This window comes from Canis lupus, chromosome 10 (assembly GCF_003254725.2).
Source record: "Canis lupus dingo isolate Sandy chromosome 10, ASM325472v2, whole genome shotgun sequence".
NCBI classification, from domain to species: domain Eukaryota; kingdom Metazoa; phylum Chordata; class Mammalia; order Carnivora; family Canidae; genus Canis; species Canis lupus.
The window spans coordinates 1,800,372-1,821,065 of NC_064252.1; the positions used below are offsets into that span (position 1 = coordinate 1,800,372).

General features: G+C 47.6%; 2 protein-coding genes across 35 annotated transcripts in view; one reads left to right on the plus strand and one right to left on the minus strand.

Annotated features, from left to right (window-relative positions):
* Nucleotides 1-5,714, minus strand: part of R3HDM2 (R3H domain containing 2) — a 166,556-nt gene extending 160,842 nt beyond the window's left edge. For 10 of the 34 annotated variants that reach the window (XM_035696357.2, XM_049115714.1, XM_035696361.2 and 7 more), the window contains exon 1: nt 5,558-5,713. The gene's annotated coding sequence lies outside the window, so the exon portion shown is untranslated. Of the gene's footprint in view, nt 1-4,186; nt 4,263-5,557 lie in introns of those variants that run through there. The other 24 variants (XM_049115718.1, XM_035696371.2, XM_035696369.2 and 21 more) reach the window with 5 other exon arrangements.
* Nucleotides 5,715-8,575: 2,861 nt separating this feature from the next.
* Nucleotides 8,576-20,537, plus strand: INHBC (inhibin subunit beta C). Its single transcript, XM_025476873.3, has 2 exons — nt 8,576-9,276; nt 17,702-20,537. The coding sequence occupies exons 1-2, from the start codon at nt 8,964-8,966 to the stop codon at nt 18,442-18,444; spliced, it is 1,056 nt and encodes a 351-aa protein (XP_025332658.1). The 5' UTR covers nt 8,576-8,963; the 3' UTR covers nt 18,445-20,537.
* Nucleotides 20,538-20,694: the final 157 nt, after the last annotated feature.

The window sequence follows — 20,694 nt, forward strand, 5'->3', positions numbered from 1 at the left end:
GAGCTTTCAACATCAATTTTCTCTTAAGTGTGAGAAAACAGATACGTGCTAAGGAAATCTAAGGGAATTCAAAAAGGAGTTAAAACAGATCAATGTTAAAAAATCTTTCCATCTCTATTTTCAGAAATAAACCCAAAGTTAGGAAGGAATGGAGAGAGTAACTTCATTGGAAAGATGGAACGTGTGCTACACTGCTAAACTAGCAACCATGGTAAGGCAAAAGTTAACCAACCACTGAAAGGAATTAAGTGAACTGTTAAAGGTATGAAGTAGAAATGTTTTCTACACAGAGAGTAAGAAGGATACAGCTGGAGGAAAATACTGAGGCCACTGTGTATGAAGAAGGTCTCTAAAATTAGACCCACCAACTGTATTCGTGCATACACATTCAAGCCATGAGTCCGGTTATTTTTCCTACTTGTAAACTGGCAGCACATTCCACACAAGGACACTCAGAGTCCCTTATCCAGTCTTACAAGGAGGCAAAGAAAAACCTTAAAAAAACAAAACAAAACAAAAAACCATACACACAGTTTCACAAAATTCTCTCCTCTGCACCTCCTGGGACCATGCAACCAAAATGCAACGCTTTTTATCCCTTCCTCAAAATACGCTTTTTCCTGAAAGCTTTCCTTGAGTTCCCAAAGAGATCTGGCACAGAAATAAGCACTGCATCATTCAAAACCATTACCTAAACTAAAATATTGTCAGAACTCAGTGTTATCTCCCAGAGGTGAGACTGTGACATAGAGATGTTTAAGAATCTCTGTAGCAAGAGAAAGACTTCCTAGAAACGTTGTGAAAGGATTTAAAAAAGGGGACAACAGAAGCATAATAGAAGTATTTATTAATCTGCCCATATTATGTCAGAAATTATTCACATAAGAACTATAATACATTTCTGCTGCTGCTACTTCTTTACACTAATATCAGAACCACATCCAGTCCAACAGATATAAGACCCTCAACTTTTCCACCCTCCTACAAACCATTCTCAAAATAGGCCTGGCAGCTTCCACTGTCCTGGCAAAGGTTTAAGCAAAAACTTTAGGCTTTGCTACCAGCATTCTCACAAAGTGTTAAAACCCCCTTCTCACCCCCCTTTGCCTTCCTAAGCTGGAGAACAGTGGCCAGGACTACCACAAAGAGAAATCTCATCTAGGCCATTCTAGCCAGAAGGTCAACGAAGGTAACAAATGTGCCAATCAAGATATGAGAAAGGAAAAAATAAATAAGGGATAAGCCACAGAATTCAGGCCTGCTCCTTTTCTCCTCAGACTTCATATAGAATTTAGTTGCTAAAAATGCCCCCCACCAAATGGATTTGTGAAAAAAAAGATCAGATGTTCCCCAGAACGAACCACTCCATCACTGTTAGAAAAAACTATTCTTGGGGATCCCTGGGTGGCGCAGTGGTTTGGCGCCTGCCTTTGGCCCAGGGTACGATCCTGGAGACCCGGGATCGAATCCCACATCAGGCTCCCGGTGCATGGAGCCTGCTTCTCCCTCTGCCTGTGTCTCTGCCTCTCTCTCTCTCTGTGTGACTATCATAAATAAATAAAATAAAAAAAAAATTTTAAAAAAAAAAAAAGAAAAAACTATTCTTGGGCAGCCCAGGTGGCTCAGCAGTTTAGCACCGCCTTCAGCCCAGGGCATAATCCTAGAGTCCCCAGACCCCACATCAGGCTCCCTGCATGGAGCCTGCTTCTCCCTCTGCCTGTGTCTCTGCCTCTGTGTGTGTGTGTGTGTCTCTTGTGAATAAATAAATAAAATCTTTAAAAAAAGAAAAGAAAAAAGCTATTAAGTTTTTTAGCTCAACTTGCTCCACATGAATGGGGGGGAAAATATAACCCATACAGCCCAACTGTAAATATCAACCACCATCTTTGGTCTACTGAAAAATTCAAAGGGGAACCGGCCTGATTCAGTGCTCTGGGGCCAAAGAGGTAAGGATGGTGAGAGTTGTCTCATCAGAGTGAACAAACACCACTTGACGGGATGAGCACTGGGTGTTATTCTGTATGTTGGTAAATTGAACACCAATAAAAAATTAATTTATTAAAAAAAAAAGAGTGAACAAACATCAAGGGAAGAGACTAAAGCGAGAGGTAAAAATTCTAGTCACATAAGATCTTAAAACAATCTTCCTCTAGGACCACCAACACCAAAGATCCCCTATACTCCATCCTCTCTGCCTTCGAAGTGCTTTCATTCAAAGACCTAAAAGCACAAGACTTCTGTCAAAAAGAGAAATGTGGTGGGCAGCCCAGGTGGCTCAGCGGTTTAGCCCCGCTTTCAGCCCAGGGCGTGATCCTGGAGACCCCGGATCGAGTCCTGGTCAGGTTCCCTGCATGGAGCCCGCTTCTCCCTCTGCCTGTGTCTCTGCCTCTCTCTCTCTCTCTCATGAATGAATAAATACAATCTAAAAAGAAATGTGGCAAGAAATGACAAAAATAATCTCAAATTTTTCCAATGAGTACCTCACAAAATCCTAGTGAAAATTCATTCCACCTCTCCAAGAACACCAACCATGATCAAAAAATCACAAGGAAAGGAGAAAACCATTGAGCACCCAACGCACATTCCACTCCTCCAAGAACAACCAACCATGATCAAAAAAATCATGACAAGGAAAAGAGAAAACTATTGAGCACCCAGTGCACATCGTCAAGTTCTATGCTAAGGGCTGAGAACATCAATTAACAAAACAAGACTATTCACTCCCATTAAACTCACTTTCTAGTGGGGGACACCACACCCAAGTGTGCTATCCCTTGCTAAGGGGTAGAGAGAGAAAAATAAAGCAGAGAAGTAGGATAGGGAATTATGTAAAATGGGGGGGGGGGAGGTTTTGCAATTGAGATGGCCAAGGAAATGTCACTGTTTGAGTGCCATTTAAATAAAGAACTGAAAGAGATGAGGGGACAAAGCTATGCAGCTTTATAGTGAAAAAGTGATCCAGGAAGATCTGGGGAGTAAGCACATAGCCCCTGAGGCAGAAGTGAGCCCAGGTTACTCAAGGAAGGGCCAGGAGACCAGAGGAGTATGTTGGGAAGGAAAGAGTGTTACAGATCTAGGGCTCTAAAGGCAATTGTAAAATCTTTGGTTTTTATTCTGAAAAAGCAAGTAAACTATTATCCTTTAGACTCTTTTCCTTTAAAAAATATCAGGCACCTTATTTTTACATACGCAAATTTTTATTTTTTTTTAAAGATTTTTATTTATTTATTCACGATAGCCACAGAGAGAGAGAGAGAGAGGCAGAGACACAGGCAGAGGGAGAAGCAGGCTCCATGCAGGGAGCCCAACGTGGGACTCGATCCCGGGTCTCCAGAATCGCGGCCCAGGCCAAAGGCAGGTGCTAAACTGCTGTGCCACCCAGGGATCCCTACATACGCAAATTTTAAAAATTGTTTTAAATTGTGGAGGTCTTGGGACGCCTGGGTGGCTCAGTGATTTGGCACCTGCCCTGGGCCCAGGGTGTGACCCTTGGAGTCCCCAGATCAATTCCCACATTGGGCTCCCTGCGTGGAGCCTGCTTCTCCCTCTGCCTGTCTCTCATGAATAAATAAATAAAATATTTTATAGATAGATATAGATAGATAAATAGATAGAGGAGGTCTACAATAGATCTTACTGTGGACACAAAGACAGCTAGAACTGCAACTCTCAAATTAAATTTAACTTTCGCTGACAGTTCATCAGATATTCCAGACTGTCCCCTCAACCTTATGGAGAACAGCAATGGGGGAAGAAACATATAACTAAAAAGTTAACTGAATTAATCTAACCTACCACTCTGCACCCCTATTTAAATCATTTTTGTCTTGGGGCGCCTGGATGGCTCAGTCTGTCAAGCCTCTGCCTTCAGCTCAGGTCATGATCCCAGTGTCCTAGGATCAAGCCCTGCATTGGGCTCCCTGCTCAAAGCGGAGCCTACTTCTCCCTCTCCTGCTCTCCCTGCTCATTCTCTCACTCTCTCTCTCCCGAATAAAATTTTTAAAAATAAAATAAATCATTTTTGTCTAAAGGCTTCACAAAGGGAAAAAAAGGAAACACGGAGAAAGGGGGAAAAAATGCATGAGAAAGAGGAGCCACTAAAACTAATTCAAGTGCCAATTTGACTATCTAAAAATACAATAAAATGCTAGGAATGTGTGATATTCCTGAAGTAAAAACCTGTCACCTCCTTCTTCCCGAGTCTCCATGTTGCCCACCAAAATCAGACAGAACTCAGGCTCCTCTCTTTCCGTTAAATCTATCTGAAAAAAAATGTACACAAGAATATTCATCCAACTGGAATCTGAATTTAAACTTTCCCACACCAACAAAAACACTGACTCTGAGAGGTATCTGCACCCCCGTGTTCATGGCAGCATTATTAACACTGGCAAAAACAGGGAAACAACCTAAATGTCCATGGATGGATGGATGGATGGATGGATGAAGTTGTGTGGGGTGTATATGTGTGTGTGTGTGTAATGAAATATTAGTCCGCCATAAAAAAGGAGGAAATTGTACCATTTGAGACAACATGGATAGACCTCAAAGGCATGTGAATCAGAGAAAGACAGTGTAGATCTCACTTCTGTGTGGAATCTAAAAAAACCAACCAAGCTGCAGAAGGAGATCCGACTTGTGGTTAGAGAGGCAGAGCGTAAGGTAAGGGGGCATTGCAAGGGGGTCAAGAGGCACGAATTTTCTGTTATAAAATAAGGAGTAGGGAACGTGACCTATAACGTGACTATGGTGGCCACTGCTATGAGATTTTTAGGAAAGTTGTTAGTAAATCCTAAGAATTCTCATCACAAGGGGAAAAATTATTTTCTTTTTCTTTCTTTCTTTTGATTGTAACCATACAAGAGGACGGAGGCTAGCTGAGCCTATTTTGATAATCATTTCACAATATGTGTAAATCCAGCCATCAAGCTGCGTGCCTTAAATACACACGGTAATACATGTCCATGATTTCTCAATAAACCTGGAAAACACGTCTCCTCGTTATCCCAGAACAATCCATTGAGTGGATAGTTATTCTGCGGAGTTACCAAGAGTTTTAAGAGGCTAAAGAGTGAGTGAGGAGCCTGATGCAGGCCCGACTTTTAGGCTCCGGAAACCTCGTCCTGGACGCTCCGGCTCGGATCCGCGTCCTCCAGTAACTCAGGCACCGGCTGAGCATCGGGAGGCTCCAGCCCCCCCTCCCCCGACACACACACACACACACACACACACACACACACACACACACACCTTTCCAAGGCTCAAAGGAACACGGAGACCCAAGAAACACATGGAGCGGGCCTGCCCCACGCCGCAGGGCGCAACAGTTCCCGGCCGGGCACAGGCCACAGGTGGCGCCCGCCCGCGCCCGCGCCCGCGCCCCCGGCCCCGCTCCTCGCCTGCGCTCCCCGCGCACACTGGCGGCGCCTCGGGCAGCCCCGCACGGGGTTCCGGCCCCGACCCCCCGCCCCCGGCGGCACCCAGGCCGCCGCCGCCACGCCCCCCCCCCCACGGGCCGCCCGCGCCGCCCGCCCTCCCGGCCCGGAGGTGGCCTCACCTCGCGCGGGCCGCCGCGGGGAGGGCGCCCGCGTCTCCGCCCGCCGCCCGGGCCCACGGCCGCTCGGCTGCGGCTCGGCCCCGACGGCCGGCGGCGGCGCGCTCCTGGGGGCGGGCTCTTCTCGGCGGGGGTTTCCCCGGGGCCCAGGGCGGGGGAGCAGGGGGGACCGGGGCGGGGGGGGGAAGGGGCTTGGGAAGGAAGGGGGAGAGGGGAGAAGAGGGGGAACCAGACCCGGAAAGGGAGAAAAGGGGGAGGGGGGACCAGAAGGGGAAGAAAGGCCCGGAGTCCGCCCCCCGCTGCGGCCTGCGCGCTACGTCAGCACGTCCGGCGTCGTCGTCAGCGCGCCCTGCGCCCCGCGCGCCCCGCCGCCTGGGGGCCTCTCCCCCGCGGCGGACGCCGCCGCCGCCCCGCCAGGCCCCCGCGCCCCGCCAGGCCGCCGCCGCCGCCCCGTCGCCGCCGCCTCTCTGCGCCCCGCGCGCTTGCTCCGTCGCTCGCCCGCGCTGTGTGTCAGGCGGGCCGCGGCGCCCTCAGCCCGCGGTGAGTCCCTCAGGACCGTCGGCGTCGCCGCAGCTCCGAACGTGCTCCTGACTCCGGGACGAGGCCGGGATTCAGCGAGCGCGAGCGCGTTCAGAACAGCCTCCCGCGCAGGGCAGCAACCCCGCGATAAACGCTTGTGGGATAAACGGGCAAGGGTCGGGGCGAGGCGGACACCCGTGTTTTCCAGATGTAAAAAATTGAGTTCTCTCTAAAGCAGGTGTAGGGGCGCCCCGGGGCTCGGTGGGTGAGCGGCCGCCTTTGGCCCAGGTCGTGACCCCATGACCCCGGGTCCCGGATGGAGCCCCGCTGGGGCTACCCTGCGGGGAGCCTGCTTCTCCCTCTGCCTGTGTCCCTGCCTCCCCCCCCCCCCCCGTGTCTCAAGAATAAATAAAATCTTTTAAAATAAATACATAAATGCATACATAAATAAAGCAGGTTTAAGTCTATCCTATTAAACTCACTTACACCCCATTCCAAGATGTGGTTCTTTCCCTTGCCAGTCATTTGAGTCTGCAGCCTCCCCCATTGGGCCCGTTGGAGGCAGAATCAATTTAGTTATCGATTAGATGTATGTGGGTCATTGACTGACCAACTCCCTCAAAGAAGCACTGTAGTCTTACATTGATAGAATTTGACTATTACATATTTACTATGTCACAAGAACTGCAGTAGGCAAAAAATAATTACAGTACAATGTAAGTGCTATAAATAGAGACATGTTCAATGTGCTGCGGGAACCAGGAGGAGCAATTCGTTCCCAGAGGTAAGGGAGATTGAGTGAGCCCCGGAGAGGTTAGTGCTGCGTGCCTTAAACATACACAGTGATGGATGTCAACTAACTCTCCATGACACGGAGGAGGGTATTCCCACACCTTTAGACACTGATAGATCATGGGGACACCTGGGTGGCTCAGAGGTTTAGCGCCGCCTTCAGCCCAGGGCATGACCTGGGATCGAGTCCCACGCAAGGGTCCCTGCATGGAGCCTGCTTCTCCCCCTGCCTGTGTGTGTGTGTGTGTGTGTGTGTGTGTGTGTGTGTCTCTCTCTCTCTGTGTCTCTCATGAATAAGTAAATAAAATCTTTAAAAAAATAAAAATATAAACACTGATAGATCAGGCCCTGTGTGTGATGCTGGGAATACAAGGAAAGCAACAGACTGGCCAAGTGCACTGCAGACCAAGATTGGGGGCATGGCATCTAAGAAAGAAGAGCTCAGAACAGCAGATATTGGCAGAATTTCTTCAGCACATCTAGAGGTGCAGGTACTCGGGCCCACAAAAAAACCTGCATAGCAGAAATAATAAAACTTTTGTTAAGCACTTGCTGTGTGTCAGCCACTGTATTTTTGCTTTACAAAATTATTTAAATCTCAAAATTCTGAGATATTACAGATCTACAATTCCCTATTCAGAGTCCATAGAGTCAGACATGTTTCAGAAATCAGAAAATTTCAGGTTTTAGGAAGGTAAAATGATACATATACTGTGTATTATAGAATACCCCCAGGGGTATCCCATAATCAAATAACTGATATTTCTGGAGTAAAAATGTACAAATAGTTTCAGTACAATTTTTTTTAAGATTTTATCTATTTATTCACAAGAGACACAGAGAGAGAGAGGTGTGCAGAGACACAGGCAGAGGAAGAAGCAGGCTCCATGCAGGGAGCCCGATGTGGGACTCGATCCCAGGTCTCCAGGATCACAGCCTGGGCCAAAGGCAGGCTCTAAACCACTGAGCCACCCAGGGACAGCCTTCAGTACAATTTTTAAAATGATCATAGATAACCCTCCCTCTGTTCGCGTCACCATATGAGTTACAAAAAAAAAATAGTGGATTATGAGGTTTTTTTGGATTTTGGAATCAAGGGTGATCATTTTTCCCATTTCTCCAATGAAGAAATGAAAGCAAGAGAGGTCAAGTAACTTGCCCAGAGTCACACAGCTAATAAAAGGAAGAGACAGAATTTTGACCAGCATCATCTGGTTTAAACACCTATCCTCCTAATTCCACCCACCATTCCTGCCCAGTAAAACCCTGCGGTGGCAGAAACACTGGTCAGGACCTTTGGAGGACCAGGGATTCCGAGAAATGTCAAAATTTCTTTTCCTAAATAGAAGAATCCTCAAAGGGTAAGCAAATCTAGCTTTCCCGCCTTCAGACATCCCCCCCTAAAGCTACAGAAGACCTGGCTGGAACATGTTCCCTCCTTTCTCTTAATCTTCATGGCTAGTTTCGAGTCCAGTGGACAGGGGTAGAGGAGGGGATGGTGAACAAAGGAGTCTGCATTATGAGCCTCAGGGAGAGAGAAAGGGGGCAGAGGGGCTTTGAGAAGTACCAGGCAAAGGAAAGTGAAACTCCCAATTATCCATATGGCAATGACATAGAGTGCCCTGCCGGGGACCCTCTGGCTTGAGAGGCACTCTTTAACACTCTGTCTTAAAACCTCTCGCCTCTCCCTCTTCCTCCAGGCTTCCCAGCAAGGCCTTTGAGCTGAAGGGGAATTTCATCTCTAACCTTTGTCCCCGGGCCTGGCAGCTTACGTGGGTAACCCACAGTCTCCCGACATTGGCCCCGGGACATTTCTTTCCCCAAACAAAACAACCTCCCCTCACATCCCCCACTCTGTCCGTTCACTGACTATGTGCTGGAGGCTTCTGCCAAGTTCTACCTGCAACTGGCTTCACCTCTCAAGTCAGATGTTTGGCTGCTCTGACCCCTGCAACAAGGAGTCATGCCAGCTGGACGCATTCTCCTTCCAGGGCCCCCGGCGGCCAGGCTGGAGCGGAGACCACAGCTGTTGAGATCCTGAGCCCCGGTTTTAGGGCCCTATCTCCACCCTGTCCCTAAAAGACGGCCTCCCTCAGCAATGATCTCCCCATTACTCCTGGCCTTCCTGTTCCTGGCGCCAGCTACGGTGGCCATTCCCAGGGCTGACAGTCAGTGTCTGGCATGTGGAGGACCCGCCGTGGACGTGGAGCGCCAGCGAGAGCTGCTGCTTGACCTGGCCAAGAGAAGCATCTTGGAGAAGCTGCACCTCAGCCAGCGCCCAACACTGAGCAGGCCTGTGTCCGGAGCTGCTCTGAGGGCCGCCCTGCAGCGCCTCCATGGGCCCCCGCAGGGGATGCTTCCGGAGGCTGACGGAGAACAGGAATATGAGATCATCAGCTTTGCTGACACAGGTGGGTTCCTGTTCTGTAGATCTTCCCCCAAGGAAGGAAAAGTCTCCTCCCCAGCCTAACCCCTGCCTCCCTCCCCCAAACTCTCCCAACTCTTGCTTCCCATGGTCTATAATCTCCTAACCCTATGCTCCCACCCCACCCCCTGCTTTCTCTTAGTTAGACTTGACCAATGGGCAGCTGGGAAGTGGGTAGATTTCACTTCTTTTGAGACTGCCTGCCTGCATCTCCTCTGGCTCCCACAAACTTCCACAGGCTGTGGTGTGAGCTCATCCACTTCTTGGGCCTGCACCCAACTTCAGCTGGGAGCTAGGCAGTCTGTCCTTTCTCTGGCCCCTGTCTCCCCATCCCCCAGATGCCTCATCTTAGTGAAAAGGGAAAAAGTAAAACACCAGGACTACAATACCTCCAGCCTACCCCTGCTCCCTCATCTTAATACCTTCGGCCCTCACATCAGAACGGGGTCAAAGTGGGGAATAAAGGATAGAAGATAGAGAAGAAGGGAGAGTTAAGTCCAGAGAGAAAAGAGGAGTTGGAGAATTTACAGTGGGTAGCTGGAGAGAAGGTCAAGAATTTGGAGACAGGACCCTAGGAACAGAACACCAAGTGATCTCTTTGGCCTCTGAGCTTCTTGCCTGCTCCTCCATGGGTCTAGAAGGTCCTTCCCATTCCTGACCCCTTTCTCCTGGTCAGCACCCACTCTCCTTTCTCTTCAAGACCCAGCACTCCTGGAACGCCTGGGTGGCTCAGCAGTTGAGCATCTGCCTTCAGCCCCAGGGCATGATCCTGGAGTCCTGGGATCCGGTCCCACATCAGGTTCCCTGCAAGGAGCCTGCTTCTCCCTCTGCCTATGTCTTGGCCTCTCTCTCTCTCTGTCTCTCATGAATAAATAAATAAAATCTTATAAAAAAAAAAAAAAAAAAAAGACCCAGCACTCCTGTCTTGAAAAAACCCACCCTGACCTGAGGGTGAGGAGCTCCCTCTCCAGTGGCTCCCCTGCCCTCGCCCTGAAACTAAACTCCATGAGAAATTGCCTCCCTCCAGGTTTCCTGGGAAGTCCATTTCCTATTAAATGTAGACCCCTTGAGGTCAGGAACTGTCATTTATTCCCCATGTTATCACCAGAAGCTAGCGTAAAGTAGAAATAACTGACACCTACATAACATCTCCGTTATCCTAAGCTTTTTACATACGCAAACTCCTTGAGATCATCCTCACAACAACCCAGTGAGGCAAGTACTATTGTTATCCTCATTTTAAAACTACTGAAAACTGTGGGGTGCCTGGGTGGCTAAGTCAGTAAAGCGGCCCACTCTTGATTTTGGCTCCAATTCAAGGCACCCCTGCCTATGATGAAAAACACAAACTTTGGAACCAGATAAGCCTGGGTTCAAATCCTTGCTCAGCTGCTTATTAATGTGTGACCTGGGTTGTTAACAGTTTTCTCATTTGTAAAATGGGGTTAATGAGAGGATAGTTGAGAGAATTAAATGAAGTAAAACAGGTAATGTTCTTAGAAGGTTAAGATGGGGGAGAGCAAGAAATCGAAGATTCCCTCCTTCCCATGAGGGGTGTAGTTGCTGCTGTTGGGAATAAATGAATTAGAAGGTAAGGAAGAATGAAATAATGCTAGAGGAGGGCACAGATCTTGCTGGGTCAGGAGTTATTCGTTGGGTCCTAGTGAGTCAGGGAAGTCTTTCAGAAGATTGCAAATGGACTAGTATTGTAGAACATGTTTGACTTTAATGGTAGAAAATGGTAAACAACATTTTTTTTTAAGATTTTATTTATTTATTCATGAGACACACACACACAGAGGCAGAGACACAGCCAGAGGCAGAATCAGGCAGCTTCAGGGAGCCCAACGTGGGACTCGATCCGGGGACTCGAGGATCCTCAAGGATCCTGCGACTTGAGGATCACATCCGGGCACAAAGGCAGGCGCTAAACCACTGAGCCACCCAGGGACACCCCCCCCTCCCCGTAAACAACATTCTAAAAGAAAGAGAAATGTGCGTTAGAGTCTGAACGAGCAAACTGAATTTGGAGTTGAAAAGTAGCTTGGAGACCACCTGGATGGTTCAGTTGGTTAAGTGGCCACCTTCAGCTCAGGTTGTGATCCCAGGCCCTGGGATGGAGCCCCACATCAGGTTCCTTGCTCAGTGGGGAGCCTGTTTCTCCCCTCTCCCTCCCTCTGCTATGTTCTCTCGTGCTTTCTCTCTCTCAAATAAATAAATAAAATCTTAAAAGACAAAAAAAAAAAAAAAAGAAGGAAAGAAAGAAAAGTAGCTTAGAATGGATGAGCACAAGGTGGACAGATGACCATGAACCATGGCTCCCTTGAACACCAAGATCCTGGTTGGGGTTTTGGTTTTTTGGTGTTTTTTTGTTTTTTGTTTTTAGTTTTTTTCCACCTTTGTATCCCTGACACCAGTTCCTGGCCACATTGTGACAATAAAGATGGCTACCAGGTATTTAGTGTGCCTGTCTCATCTCAATGAATCCTCACAACTACCCCGGCTGTAAAGCAGAGTTTATTATTCCCATCTTATGAAAGCAGAAACTGATACTCAAAGAAGATCATTTACATGGTCAAGGTCATCCAGCTTGCAAGGGGCAGAATTCAAACACCGTTCTCTCTGACTTCAAAGTCTATATACTTTCCACATATTTGCTAATCAGTGAATGAGTACAACATTCAGCCGGAGGGGGCCTGATCTGGGATGACATTTGGAAGTGAGAATGACTGATACCCAGATTCTACCTTTTGCATTTTGATATGTTAGCTTGGAGCTTTTATTCCAATTTAAGCTATCATCCACACAATAGTGTGAAAGCAAGACCTGTGTACGTAGGAAGAGGGAGTGTGAGGCTCTGCGGAAACTGGGGTAGGGGCCCTCAGCGATGTCCTGGAACTGCTCATGCCAACACCTCCCAAGTCTGCATCCAGTGATGTCACATTAATAGTTTGAAATCGGCTGTGGTGGGAGAATTTATACCACAGAAACTGGCAAACACTACAAATCAGGATTTATTTCCCTCTGGAATCCAGTTGTTAAACATTTACCAACATACATACTACTGCCTGTGACCTAAAAATGCAAGGTATCTGCCTCCCACACACCTAACATACATTGCTGACACAGGGACAGGATAACCATAATAGATACTCCTGTTCGATGAGGAAGACGGGGGGATGGGGGACACAGAACAGTCATTGATCCATGAAAGTTCTGATATCCAGCCAGGCATATATCTCAGTCTACCCCAAATCCAGAATTCCTTCAGGGTTTAGTCCTGGTCCCTGGTAGGATTTTTCTCTCAGTGCTCTTCTTCTAGATCTACTGTCTCAGCGCTTGGCTCCACCCTCTGAGATGTCTTTCGTTTTAAATAGGAAGTGACCTGTGTCTGTGGCTGAGCAGTTTTCTCAGCCTGCTTCCTGACCAAAGAAGTTAGGGGCCCAGAGACCTCTTTTCATTTTGAATCATCTCTGTAGCTTTTAGTCCAAACTGGTGCTGCTTTCCCTACTAAAATCTTCTGTGAAGCCCTGTGGGCCTTCTAAATAATAAATTATAGTCTGCTCAATTAGACAAAAAGGCAGTCAACTTATTCAAGACAGACCCCTCTTTAGGTTGGTTACAAGTCAGGGTGTTGTGAGTCGATACACTTTAAGATTCTTAGAAGCCCTATTGTCTAGTTAAGAGGATCTACAGAACATCATCTTAAATTTTTAAGATTTAACAGAGGCGTTAGATCTTTTTGTAAAGATTTTATTATTTATTTATTTATTTGTTTATTTATTTATTTATTCATGAGAGACACAGAGACAGGCAGAGACACAGGCAGAGGGAGAAGCAGGCTCCCTGCAGGATGAGGAACTCCATCCCAGGACCCCAGGATCACAACCTGAGCCAAAGGCTGATACTCAACCACTGAGCCTCCCAGGTGTCCCAACAGAGGTGTTAAATCTTAACAAAGGGTCTTACAATTAACCCTTTATTAAATGTTTTGATCTTCGCTCTGAGACCATATTTTACTGACAATGCCCTGGATGTGATTTTGCCCTGAGACTATTTCTCACCTTAAGAATCTTGCACCAGACACATAGGTGAGGAATGAAAAAAATATATTATTGTTCAATCTAGCAAGTCCTGTTGGAAATATTTTCTCTAAATTCTGCTTGAAAATTGAACAGTTTCTTTTTTAGTTCATCTCACGCCTGAAATGCCTTATCATAGGCAGCTAAAATAAGCCAATTGGCACTTTCAACATTCTGCCTGGAAATATCTTTAGCTAAATTCACAACTTTGTTAGATACCATTTCTAGCTTCCAAGTTGCTGCAGATGATAGCCAATACATAACACAGGTTCCCCTTTCTCCAGCTTCTGATAGCAATTTCCTCACTGTTCTCCCTACCTTCACTAACAGTCTCCTCACCATCCTTTCAACCTCTGCCTGCCACCCAGTCCCAAAGTCAAAGCTACATATTTTAGGTCTTTGTTATGGAATACACTACCTCTATTACTAATTTCTGTTTCAGTTACCAGTTAATATAAGTAACCAGTGCAAAGACAGAGGCTTAAAACAAGAAATTAGGTATTTCTGATGGTTTTTGTGCTTTGGGCTTATCTGGACAGTTCTTCATCTCCATCTGAGGAGTAGCTGAAGTCACTGAAACAACTACATTCAGTCAGGAGTTTAGATGGTGCTAGAACATCTGAGATGGTCTCTGATCCTCAAAGTGTCTCTCCACATGGCTTCTCATCATTCAAGAGTCTAGCCCAAATATCTTTAAACCTTTATCAGGTTTCTGCTTGCACTGTGCTTGCCTGTCTCATCGGCCAAATCAAGTCACACAGCCATGCCCAGGTTAAAAACAAAAACAAAAACAAACAAACAAACAAAACAAGAAGTCTACAGAGAGTAATAGTAGCTACAATGACAGTTAAGCAGGATGGTGTATTAGAGAGACAGAAATAGAGTTGAAGGCTGCTTTAGATAGGTTAGTCAGAGAAGCCTCTACGAGCAAGGGACATTTGAACTGAATGCCAAAAAGAAGCCAGTCAATCAAAAATCTTGGAAAGACATTTCAGATTGGGGGTGGGGGGGTGTTGCCTGGGTGGCTCAGGGTTAACCATCTGCCTTCATCTTGGGTCATGATCCCGGGGTCCTAATCCTGGGGTCCTGGAATTGGGTCCCACGTTGGGCTCTCGGCTCAGTGGGGAGCCTGCTTCTCCCTCTCCCTCTGCTGCTCCTCCTGCTTGTGCTCCCTCTCTCTCTCAAGCAAATAAGTAAGATCTTTTTTTTTAAGACTTTATTTATTTATTCATGAGAAACACACAGAGAGAGAGGCAGAGACACAGGCAGCCGGAGAAACAGGCTCCACGCAGGGAACCCAACGTGGGACTCGATCCTGAGTCTCCAGGATCACACCCTGGGCTGAAGGCCGCACTAAACCGCTGAGCCCCCTGGGGATCCCAAGATCTTTTTTTTTATTTTTATTTTTATTTTTTTTATTTATGATAGTCACACAAAGAGAGAGAGAGATGCAGAGACACAGGCAGAAGGAGAAGCAGGCTCCAGCACTGGGAGCCCAACGTGGGATTCGATCCCGGGTCTCCAGGATCGCGCCCTGGGCCAAAGGCAGGCGCTAAACCACTGCACCACCCAGGGATCCCCTCCAAGATCTTTTTTTTTTTTTTTTAATTAAGACGTTTCACACAGGGGGAAGAGCAAGTGCAAAGGCCATGAGGTGAGTCCATGTTTATTGAGTTCAAGGAGTGGAAAAGAGCCAGTATAGGTAGAACATAGCCATTAAATAGCAGAATGCCTGATCATATGAGTTTTCTGTGTTAAGGGGTTTAGATTTGGGATCCCTGGGTGGCTCAGCGGTTTAGTGCCACCTTCGGCCCAGGGCGTGATCCTGAAGACCCGGGATCGAGTCCTTCGTTGGGCTCCCTGCATGGAGCCTGCATCTCCCTCTGCCTGTGTCTCTGTCTCTCTCTCTCCTCTCTATGTATTTTCATGAATAAATAAATAAAATCTTTTTTTAAAAAATGGGGGGAGGTTAGATTTTATTCAAATAGCAATGGGAAGCCTCCAAGGGGTCTTAGGCTAAAGAGATTAAGCTGATCAAATTTATATAATAAAATGCATTCTGGCTGATATATAGAGAATGGTTTGGGGGACAGCAGTGGACCACTTTGGAAGCCATTGCTATAATTCAAGAAAAAGGTGACTGGGTTAATATGTAGTAGAGGAGGTAGGGATTAGTGAAATTATTTCATGAATTAGAGGTAGAGTGGGCAGATCTTGCAGATAGCTTATTTTTTATTTTGTTTTTAAAATTTTTTTGGCAAAGATTTTATTTGTTCATGAGAGACACAGAGAGAGAGAGAGGCAGAGACACAGGCAGAGCGAGAAGCAGGCTCCATGCAGGGGGCACGACGTAGGACTCGATCCCAGGACACCGGGATCATGACCTGAGCCGAAGGCTGACGCCCAACCGCTGAGCCACCCAGGAGTCCCTATTTATTATTTTTTTAAAGATTTTATTCATTTTCTTTGAGAGACAGAAAGAGCATGCACAAGTGGGATGGAGGGGCAGAGGCAGAAAGAAAGGAAGAATCTCAAGCAGACCCCATGCCGAGTGCAGAGCCGGGTGCAGGGCTTGATCTCACAACCCTGAAGTCATAACCTGAGCTGAAATCAAGAGTTGATGCTTAACTGACTGAGCCACCCAGGCACCCCAGATCTTGCAGATAATTTTAAAGTAGGGAATGAGAGCAATAAGATTTTGCCTTAAGCAATGCATGTATAGGGAATTAGGTAGGAAAAGGAATAGGTTTGGGCTGGGGGGATAAATCTTGAGTTTATCTTTGAAGGTGAAAAGTTTAAAATATCACTGGATATCCAAATAGAATATCAGATCAGCAGCAGGATATACAAGCCTGAAAATCAGGGAAAGGTCAGGGCCAAGGATATATATTTGGGAGTCATCAGCATACAGATGGAATAGAAAGCTATGGGAATTGATGAGATGCTTCTCAAAAAGAATATAGATAGAGAAAAGAAGGGAGTTCAGGACCATCAACAACTAGAGGTCAGGCAGAGGAAGAAGAGCTGTCAGCAACAGACCAAGATAGAGTGGCCAGAGTCACAAAAGCCAAGAGAAGGAAATATTTCAAGAAGGAGGGAATGATTAAGTGTGTCAAACACTGCTTAAAGGTCAAGTAAGATGAATATAAAGAGGTGAAACCATTGGATTGGGCAATATAGAAAGTGTCGGTGATCCTGACAAGAGCAGTTTCAGTGGAGTGGAGGGAATAGAAAACCAGTTTTAATTGGTTTTTCAGTAGGGCAGGTGAGGGATGAAGAGAGAAGACTGGACAAGAACAATGGTGATAAGGAGAAATACATAGAATCACTGTGCTGAGGGACTGGATATGGGGATAGAGGGGGTGCTCACAGAGGGGGGTTTCTGGAGATGATAAAGAGGGTAGTGGTGCCTCCAACTCGAAGAACAGAAAGAGGGGTATATAAGAAGGAAAAGAGTGACTTCCGTTTGGGAAAAAAATGATTTTTTTAAAGATTTTATTTATATATTCATGAGAGACACAGAGAGAGGCAGAGACATAGACAGAGGGCGAAGCAGGCTCCACGCAAGAAGCCCAATACGGGACTTGATCCCGGACCAGGATCACGCCCTGAACCAAAGACAGATGCTCAACCACTGAGCCATCCAGGGGTCCCCAAAATTTGATTTTAATGTACTGGCAGGACAGTCATGTGGCAAAATTAAGCAGTTAGAAATTTATTTTATTTTTTAAACCTTTTTAAAAAAATATTTATTCATGAGACACACAGAGAGAGAGGCAGAGACACAGGCAGAGGGAGAAGCAGGCTCCATGCAGGGAGCCTGATGTGGGACTCGATCCCGGGACTCCAGGATCACACCCTGAGCCAAAGGCAGACGCTCAGCCACTGAGCCACCCAAGTGCCCCAAGCAGTTAGAAATTTAGACCTAAAGTTTGTTGATTCCCAAATCTATACGTCCAGTCCAGAGGTGCAGAATTAGTCTGAACTAGACATCCAAATTTGGGAATCACCACATAAAAACTGTGTTGGCTGAGCATGAGTGTGGATAAGAACTCCCTTGAGTAGAGAGTAAAAGGAAATGAAGGTCAAAGACAAATTTTGGAGGACTCTTGCATTGAACAATGGTCAGAGAAAGAAAAGCCAGCAAACAAAATCAAAGAATCATAAAGTTGTGTCATAGAAGCCAAGAAAGAAAAGATTTTCAAGAAAGAAAGGGTGGTAAACTATGCCGTATGCTGCAGAGAGTTCAAGTATACTTGAGAATTAAGAGGTAGCTGGTAAAATTGACACTCGGAAGGCCACAGTGACTGGGGCTTCTTGTGTCCACAGGGCTCTCCGACATCAACCAGACTCGTCTTGATTTCCACTTCTCTGATAGAACTGCTAGTGGCATGGAGATCCAGCAGGCCAGCCTCATGTTCTTTGTACAGATCCCTCCCAATACCACCCAGACTTTAAAGCTGAAGATCCTCGTGCTAAGCTCACGTGACACCAACCTCACCTCGGCCACTCAGCACCTGCTGGACGTGGATGCCAGTGGCTGGCACCAGCTCTTCCTGGGGCGTGAAGCTCAGGCTGCCTGCAACCAAGGGCACCTGACCCTGGAGCTGGTACCTGAAGGCCAAGGAGCCTGGAGCTCAGTCATACTGGGTGGGGCTGCCCATAGGCCTTTTGTGTCAGCCAAGGTGAAAGCTGGTGGTAAGCACCGGGTTCACCGGCGAGGCATCAACTGCCAGGGTGGATCCCGGATGTGTTGTCGCCAAGAGTTCTTCGTGGACTTTCGTGACATTGGCTGGCACGACTGGATCATCCAGCCTGAGGGCTATGCAATGAACTTCTGCACAGGGCAGTGCCCACTGCATGTGGCAGGCATGCCTGGCATTGCTGCCTCCTTTCACACTGCGGTGCTCAACCTTCTCAAGGCCAACACAGCTGCTGGTACCGCCGGAGGGGGCTCATGCTGTGTGCCCACAGCCCGGCGCCCCCTATCTCTGCTGTACTACGACAGGGACAGCAACGTTGTCAAGACTGACATACCTGACATGGTGGTAGAGGCCTGTGGGTGTAGTTAGTCCCTGTGCCGACAGGCAGCCCAAGTGGGGCAAGTGAACATGCCCTCATAGAGGCACTCTTTCTTGAGAGGTGGGAATGACACCCCATTACTGCCTCTGTCCCGAAGGAGAGCTCCCTCTTCCTGAGCAACCTATGGAAATGATCCCAGCTATGACTTGAGGAGATCTTCGTCTAAGGACAGTCACCGTCCCATCTTCATGACCGCCAGTCTCCTAGGGTGTAGTCTATCTGGCAAGCCTCTCGGGCTCCACTGCCACCCTGGGGACTCTAATCCACCTGCGAAGGTGAGCAGTGCTGTCTAGTTCCCAGGCACAGACACCCATAGCCCACTCTTAGTCCATCCCATAATCCACTACCCTTCTTTGCTCTTCTGACTTGATAGCCATAACTCTAGGATGAGCTGACCAGCCCCTTGCCCTGATTTTCTGGATTACCAGAGAGCTCTTTCCCCGGATTCACTGAAGATTAGATCACCGCTGTCCACAGCTACACTTCTCTGTATCTCAAGCCCCTTTCTTATTTGCCCTGGTGGGCTGCAAAGGCTCTCTTGGCATACCCTCATCCATTCTTTGTCCTTCTCTGCCCTACTCAATACCCTTAAGGACTGACTCACCTGAACTCCTTTGGCCTCTGGCTTCCTGCTGAATTTGTCCCCTTACAGGTAGACACAGGCAGGGGGTCAAAGGATAAGAGGAGACGGAGGTCAAGATATTTCTTATTCCTGTTCCCTCTGCCTCCGTGCCATGTATCTGTGTGACAGAAGCTGTGGTCTGTCCCTCCAGCTCCTATCTGGCCGCCCTGACCCCATTTCTACCTACATTCCAATATCTTCCGCACTAGGGACCTGTAAGGGCTTTCCACTCTTGCTAGTCTTTGGGGCTTCAACGCCCCTCCTTGGTTCCCTTAACCCTGCCTACACCTGTATAAATAAGTTCTTCATTAAGGCTTGTTAGTGATGCAAACACAGACAACTGAATGTGTCTTTCGTCTCTTGCCAGGACCCTGGCCTACACCAAGGGTGACCCAGAGTCTACCTGCCTTGCCCATTTCTGCTCTCTCTCCCACAGGCTCCTCAGGGCCGAGCTATTGTGTCCATGCCACACTTCATGCCCCTTCCTTTCCTAGCATGCCTCCTCTTCTTCCTTAGGTCTCCTCCGCCCTCCCAGAGCCATCTTTGCTGGTCTCAGAGCTGATAGAGGCTTAGGTTGTATTTGCTCTTCTCTTCCCTCCATGCTCACTCCAAGAGATGAGACAGATCACTGCTCCATCAGCAAGTAGGCTGACGATCCGTGAGCACACATGTGGGGGAGGGGGGGCCAGAGGCATGGCTCAGAGCTGGCTCCCTCCTCTCACTGACCCCCAGGACTTCATCCAGGAGACCTTCCTGGAAGCTGGAACTGGCCTAGGGCCACTTGCATGGGACCAGGAGAAGAAAAGGAAGGCATGGAATGAGGAGGGGAGGTATTTGCTCTGAGACTGGGTCCTCTCTAGACCTTTGCACTTCTTTCCCCATCATCCTCTCCCTTTGGTTGGACAGCCTTGAACCATGGGATCGATATTGTCTGCAGCCCAAGGCCGAGTTTGCGCAAAACCCAGGTGTCCTTTGGGTAACGTGATGTCTGTGTTTGCTCAGCTTATGACCCCCCCCTCCAGAGCCTGAGGTCCCTGAAGAGGAACCCTAGAGGAGAAAGTTTGAAAGGGATCTCCTCAGGAGACCTGCAGATCTGAGCTGTGGGGCTTCCTAAGCAACCCACAGAAGCCATGCCATTTTTGCCTTGAGGAGATCCTCATCTAAGGGGAACATCTAAGGAAGTCTTCTGTGCTTCTTCCTCCCCCTTCCACGGCCGCCCCACAAGCCACCCCTCCCCTAGATCTAAGCTCTCTCCCTTCGGCTACAGCCTTAGTTCCCAGGGCCAAGAGTAAGGCGAGGTAAAGTACAGCAGTCACTTTGGGGGCAAAATTGTAAGGGACTGCCAAGAAATTCATCGATTGAGATCAATAATCAATGCAATATTTTTAAGACAGCAAGATGAATGCCGAAAAATCCATGATGAACAAAATTACAAATTTTAAAATAAATACTGAATCGGTATTACTCCCTCTCTTTTTGGCTCCACCTTCTGTTAAAAGGGGAAAGAGTGGATCTGTCTTCTTCCACACCTTTGCTCCCAGAGCCTCTTGGCCCCTAACCCTAGACTGTCAGGCTTTTCTCATTTGGGCAAGATAATCACTAGGGCTTCTTCTCCTTT

Coding starts and splice junctions, on each gene's coding strand:
- INHBC (XM_025476873.3), top strand. CDS start 8,964: ATGATCTCCCCATTACTCCTGGCCTTCCTGTTCCTGGCGCCAGCTACG. Junction 9,277..17,701: donor CATCAGCTTTGCTGACACAG/GTGGGTTCCTGT, acceptor TTGTGTCCACAG/GGCTCTCCGACATCAACCAG.